The sequence below is a fragment of the Brassica oleracea genome, chromosome C5, assembly GCF_000695525.1.
Source record: "Brassica oleracea var. oleracea cultivar TO1000 chromosome C5, BOL, whole genome shotgun sequence".
Classification (NCBI taxonomy): Eukaryota; Viridiplantae; Streptophyta; class Magnoliopsida; order Brassicales; family Brassicaceae; genus Brassica; species Brassica oleracea.
In genome coordinates, this window is record NC_027752.1 from 34,652,607 (window position 1) to 34,658,635 (window position 6,029).

General features: G+C 35.9%; 1 protein-coding gene across 1 annotated transcript; it reads right to left on the reverse strand.

The window, feature by feature from the left end:
• Nucleotides 1-443: 443 nt before the first annotated feature.
• On the reverse strand, nucleotides 444-4,104 carry LOC106345089 (putative F-box protein At4g10190). Its single transcript, XM_013784349.1, has 4 exons — nucleotides 2,930-4,104; nucleotides 785-1,189; nucleotides 532-586; nucleotides 444-449 (listed from the first exon to the last, which is right to left on the reverse strand). Exons 1-4 carry the CDS (start codon nucleotides 4,102-4,104, stop codon nucleotides 444-446), a joined length of 1,641 nt encoding a protein of 546 aa, XP_013639803.1.
• Between the last annotated feature and the right edge of the window lie 1,925 nt (nucleotides 4,105-6,029).

A 6,029-nucleotide genomic window follows, 5' to 3' on the forward strand; every position in this document is an offset into this window, starting at 1 on the left:
TTTAACCATATAGGTGGTGCACCATTTCTGGTCATGCCTCAGCTCCCTCCACGCATGTTCGAGGCTGAACTTGTGCTCATAAATGTTGAAGAATGAGTCGAGGGCAGCTTTCATCACAATGTTGAAGAATGACTCGATACCAGGGTGGAAAACAAACTCATCAGGACCTTGGGACCCGAACCAAGCTGGTTCGGGTGACTCAAGATCAATTGAAGATTGACTATACATTAGATTAACAAAGCCAGTTGTGGTATTCATGTTTAGATTATTGGTTTCTGTTACTCTATTAGCAACACAAACCCTTAAGTAACCAATAGAAAGTAAGTTCGCATTTAGTTTCGGAGTTGTTAGGCAGATAGAAAGCAAACAAGCATTTACCACCACTCTAATCATACTAATAAGTTCTACACTAGCTACACTTAAACCTAACAAGTACGATTCTATCAAATCTAGCATTAAAAACAATTAAAGCATGAAGAGATAAGTTTTTTTTTATTACTGAAACTAGTAAGTAAGCGTGAAACAAGTTACCTGCCAACCCCACCTCGAGTTCTGACACTGATGTTTAAAACCTCCGAAGCTCTTCCTTGAATGACATAAGATAAAACAGTTAAAATTTCAAATTTTAAATCAAATTAATTATCTAAATAATGTATGAAACTTACCAGCCCATAACGATGACCAGTATTACCAACACCAGTACACTAACTCCCTTTGCCAAACCATAGTTAATCACTGATGTCTTCTTATTTAACACACCCACGATCTTGTCAAACTTAGCCACCTTCTGGTCTCAAGCTTAGCCACCTTCTGGTCACTCTCAAAGAATTGATCCTTGACCATCCTAAGTTGTGTCTGCGTTTCACGAAGCTCTTCTTGAATCGCCACATCCCACCATTTCCAGATGTGGGAGTCTCCATCGTCAACGTTGTTGCAGGAGAAGTACCTCCTTCCTGGATCTTTACGATTGTACGAGGTTTCAACAACAACCTCACTACCGCAATAGCATGTCCTCGGTATTCCTTCATCAGCCTCAGGTTCTGGTGGGTACTGATCCGCCTCTGCAATTATGTAGCTACTCTGAGCTTCATCCCCGTAGAGAGCAGCTTCTGCTTCAAGTAAAGAGTTGATGTCGAACTCCTCTGATGAAGGCTGAGTGTAGCTATAGTCTTGTCCCATGTTCATTGGCCTGCACAAAAAACCAGAAACTATGTTAAGAACACATTCACTAGGGAGTTTAAGAACACATTAACTTAGATATATGATCAACTAAACAGTTTACTAGCTACACATTAAGCTAACAGAAAACCGTACAAATACGTTTTGAAACCAGAAAAATATAAGCCACAGGAAACCATACAGATACGTTTTGAAACCAAAAACGAATTGAAACCCTAACTACATCGATTGAAACCGAAAACGAAAATGAAAACAAATTGAAACCGAAAACAAGTGATGAGTTTTCCAGCTAACTAAATCGATTGAAACCCTAACTACAAACCAAAAGATCCCCAATTGAAAACGATTTGAAAACAATTTCAAAACCCCAAAATTTTTGAAACCATAAATGGAAGAAATCCCCAAATCGATTCAAAGGAAATACGAAGCATAGAGGGAGACGAGAACAACATGGAAGCTAACATATCCTTAAATCTACCGCAGAATTAGTTTATTTACCTTTGAAGATCGACGATGGAGAGAAATCGCTTTTCGTCGAGAGCTCTGATTTTTTTTTCTCACCTTCGGTCGCGAATGTTTTTTTTTCTTGACATAACCCAACACAACATCTCGCCGGGCCAACCATCAGACGCCACGTGCAGTAAGGACTTGATCCTTCGAAGCCTTATTTACGGACTGATTCGTACCGATCCGTCTAAAGCTGAGCCCAATTCACAATTTTTTAATTGTAAAAAATGCTAAAGATTTGGGCCACGGACCCGTGACGAACCGCCGTTGGGGTTGGTCTTAGATATGCTTGTTACTCATCATGTTACCCTCTCCAAGGATGACACACAATGCACTAGTACACTTGTAGTTTACATTTCTTAACTCTCTGACAAGACTCAGCTGTGACTGCTCAATGCCTTGTGTGTTGAACTTACAATACGCCTGCCTTTTACTTAATATGCTTATTATTATACTGTGTGGTGAGCTTATACTCTTGTTGGTATCAACTAAAAGAAAGTTACATGAGCTTAGTGGAATGACAAGGCAGAAGCATCTACTGTTTTCATCTTATGCTAGTATTGCTTCAAGTCTTTAAAGCGTTGTATACACTCATGATTGATTTTTTTATGTAATCCATTTTCCTTGCGCTGTGTGTTGTTTCATAGTTACATGCTTATTAGATGATGGTTTGTGTTTTACTTGTTAACAATCTTCTCTTTTATCATGGAGTGATGAACAGACTTGATATACTTACTCTCAATAATGTTCTCAAGTTGGCACCACTACATTATAGCAAGTGACATATATATATATATATATATATATATATATATATAATAGAAACATGCTTAGCTATTAGAGATGAGTAACAAAGCAGCAGCAAGTCCATGACTTTATAACTCTTTGAATGATTTCATTTTGATTATAGAAGTTGGCCTGAAGCCAGATATATATAACAAGAACAAAAGCTACATTCCCAATATGGATGTTTCTGAGGAGGAGGTTAGTGATTATGCAAGTGACTCGGAAGGATCAAGCCAAGGAGAAAACGTTTCAAATTTTATGTTGTCTTAAATGCTTGATGATTGCGAAAACACTATTTGATTCATTTGGTTTATGTAAAAGGAAGAGATACTAAACTCATATGAAAAATTCAACATATAATAGAGTAGCAAAACGAACATTTATATTTATATAAAATATCATGAAGACTTGGATAGGTTAAACCTAGTGAGACTGGTGCTTTCCTTGCGCCTACTACCCCAAAGAACCAGTTGGATCTGAAGCAGGGACCAGAGTCGGAACATAGCTGAGGAGAAGTGAGCATCTAGATCCTGCATCATGCTTGTCCACCTGTATGCATTTATCCTCTCCCACAATGTGTAAGAATCTGTCAGAGTCCAAAGATTTACCAGGACAGACTATTACTCTATTCTCCTCGTCGACCAGGAAATTCATCCCAGTTAAGAACATCCATTGGTTGTTATAGACTCGTTTCACTGTTAGGAACTTGCTCCATGACATGGCTCCAGCACCATCAATCTTGGTTGCCATCCATACATCTACATCGTCGGCAACCGAAGCTAGCATACAAAGTTTGTGCTCTTCTCTAGTCACAGACAAAGCAAAAACATTGCAAGAAAGAACATCAACGGGAGGAGACATACTTGTAAATCTCTCTGTTGAAAAATCGAATTTTAGTATGATGTCCATCCGCGGCTGTTGACTAGTATAACTAAAAGAAAGCCAGTAAGCATTTCCATCCACACACGTGCCGCGACGCCCTAACCCTAGAATGGACCAGTCTCTAGCCTCATTAACAACCCTCCATGAGTTAGAGGTAAAGTCATAGATCTCATATAGGCGTGGCTTCATAAACTCAAAGGCAGGTCCAGGACCATGTAGAAGAGCAATCCTCAAGATTTTGAACTTGTTGCATGAGGATTTACCGAGAGCAAAGATATCAGATCTCTCGTAGTAACTTCTTGGTTTGATCCAAGTGGTTTCATCTAAGCATGGGTTCCAAACCATTAGTCTATTGTCTTCGGTGGTGCATAACAACAAGCCATGGCAGTGAAAAACCTCACAAATATTGACTTCTTTGGAAGAATTTGAAAGAGGATATTTGAGGCTAAACTGACTTGTTATGTTTGCAACGTTGTCTTGAGCTCCAAGTAAATTAATGCTCACTAGATAAACCCTAGAATCAATCGACGACTTCTTGAATCTCAAATAATTGATCAGAGCTTTCCATCTTTTGGATACTGATCGGAATCTTGCTAGTGATGCCAGTGGAACCTTTGAGAGTATGTCCACTAGCAAATCCTCCGGAAGATACTCTTCTGATCCGATTCGAAACGCATTTCGCTCCACAGCTTCGTCATCGTCGGATTCGTCGACAAGAGTAGGAACTCCATGAAACAACGCAACAAACATTGATTATCGGATGTGATCAAGCAAAAAACCCACAAAAATCTCCTCTCCGTTTGACTGTTTCAACGATCGATGATTTCGATTTTAGAGGTCGTTCTTTGTTCTTTTTAAGGTAATAGGGTTGTGATTGATGGTTTAGTGAGTTATTTCGCTTTAATTGTTTAAGTTACCGGTTATAGGACGATTTTCTTAGTTTTCTTTTATTGTTTGTAAAATCTTTATTTAAATAGTTGTGGACCGAATTATGAATTCATAAGCCCATTCAATTTTGGGTAAATGAGTAAAATATTATAACTGTAATTTTGGTGGGATGAGCCGGGCCGTGCTATAGTGCAACGCATGAGCGACTCTTGAAAGCCCAGATAGCAAGCTATCTTAACGGATCTCATCCCTTAAAAAATAGAGTTAGTATCGTGTGACCCGATGGGCTACATATCAGATATTAAACTGATAAGAACATATACTACACTTGATCTTAGCCAAAAGGCCGAGAAAGGTATGAATTGTTCAGATTCACGGCCTCTTCTTTTATGCTACTCCTCATGTCGTACACTCTCGTATTGTTAGCGATGTGGGACTTTAAAGAGAGTAACTAGATTCTGACCCGCCCTTTTTAAGGGCGGGTATATTTTTTCTTTTATTTTTAGAAATTTAATTTACATATTTGTGTTTTTCTTTGTAATCATATTTTTTGTTTTTCTTTAAAATCATATTAGTATAAATCTTAATCAAAATCTATTTTATAAAATAATAAAAATTTAAAAATTGATCCGATATACGCTCAGATCTTTGTAATCATATATGCTCGTATGCCCGTTTCTTTGTAATCATATTTGTCTATTCTAGATTTTGATATAAATCAAATTTATTTGATATAAATTTGTATTTTTGATTATTATTTACATTTAAATGTTACAAAAAGCATTATAATTGGATTATAATATGTTTAACTTTTTTAATAGAATATATATTGATGATGAAATAGGTAATCAAGTTTTAATAAAATCATGATATTTTTGCATTTTTAGCATTTTGAATTATTAATAATATTCATACTTGAAAACCTATGTTGCATCTACCCGTAAATCTAGGCCCGGATCCGATTAAATACGACCTATATACTCAAAAATATTGATTTATTGTATTGATCTAAATTTTTCTAAATTTAATTTACAATATAGTTTTAATATATTTTCGTGATATTTCATATTTGATCATAATTCACGTTAAAAATGGTAAATTGAGTGATATGCGTATAATTTAGTTCAAATTTTGGATTAAATTATAAAATTTATCTTTAAAAACTCCATAAAATCCGGTTAAAACAAAAAAAAATTCACTCACCCGTGATCTGGTAATGGTTGATCCAGAAAAACCTAGATAAATCTAATGGTCATCTATATGAAAATATTATAAAGTTGGTAATTTGAGTAATGTAGTATGCTTTAGGCGGATTTGAACGCTACAACAAATTTATAGATTTGAAATGTTATACTTATGTAGACATGTATAGATTTGAAATAAATAGTAACATTGGGCATGATTGGCAAGTGCTGTGATTTCATTTTTTGGCTGTAGAATTATAGCTGTGGTTTTTTTTGCTTTGGCTTTAGGTTTTTAATTTTTAGGAGTCATTTAGATTTTGGCTGTAGGTACTTATGTCTCTACTGCAATTATTATAACATGATTTCAAAAAAGTGCTGTGATTTTTTTACAAAGTGCTGTGAACGTAAAAAGAAAGATAAATCTTGATTGCTTTAGATTGAGTGCTTTGAACTTAAATGGTGCTGTCTAACAGCTGGTACCAATCATCCTCTATGTCAATTAGGTATGGACCATGACCCGTATTTTTAGCTAACAGATAAAATAATATATTTGTATTTCTGGTCATGAGAAAATAATTTGTGGGTTAAATAATTTAGTTACTA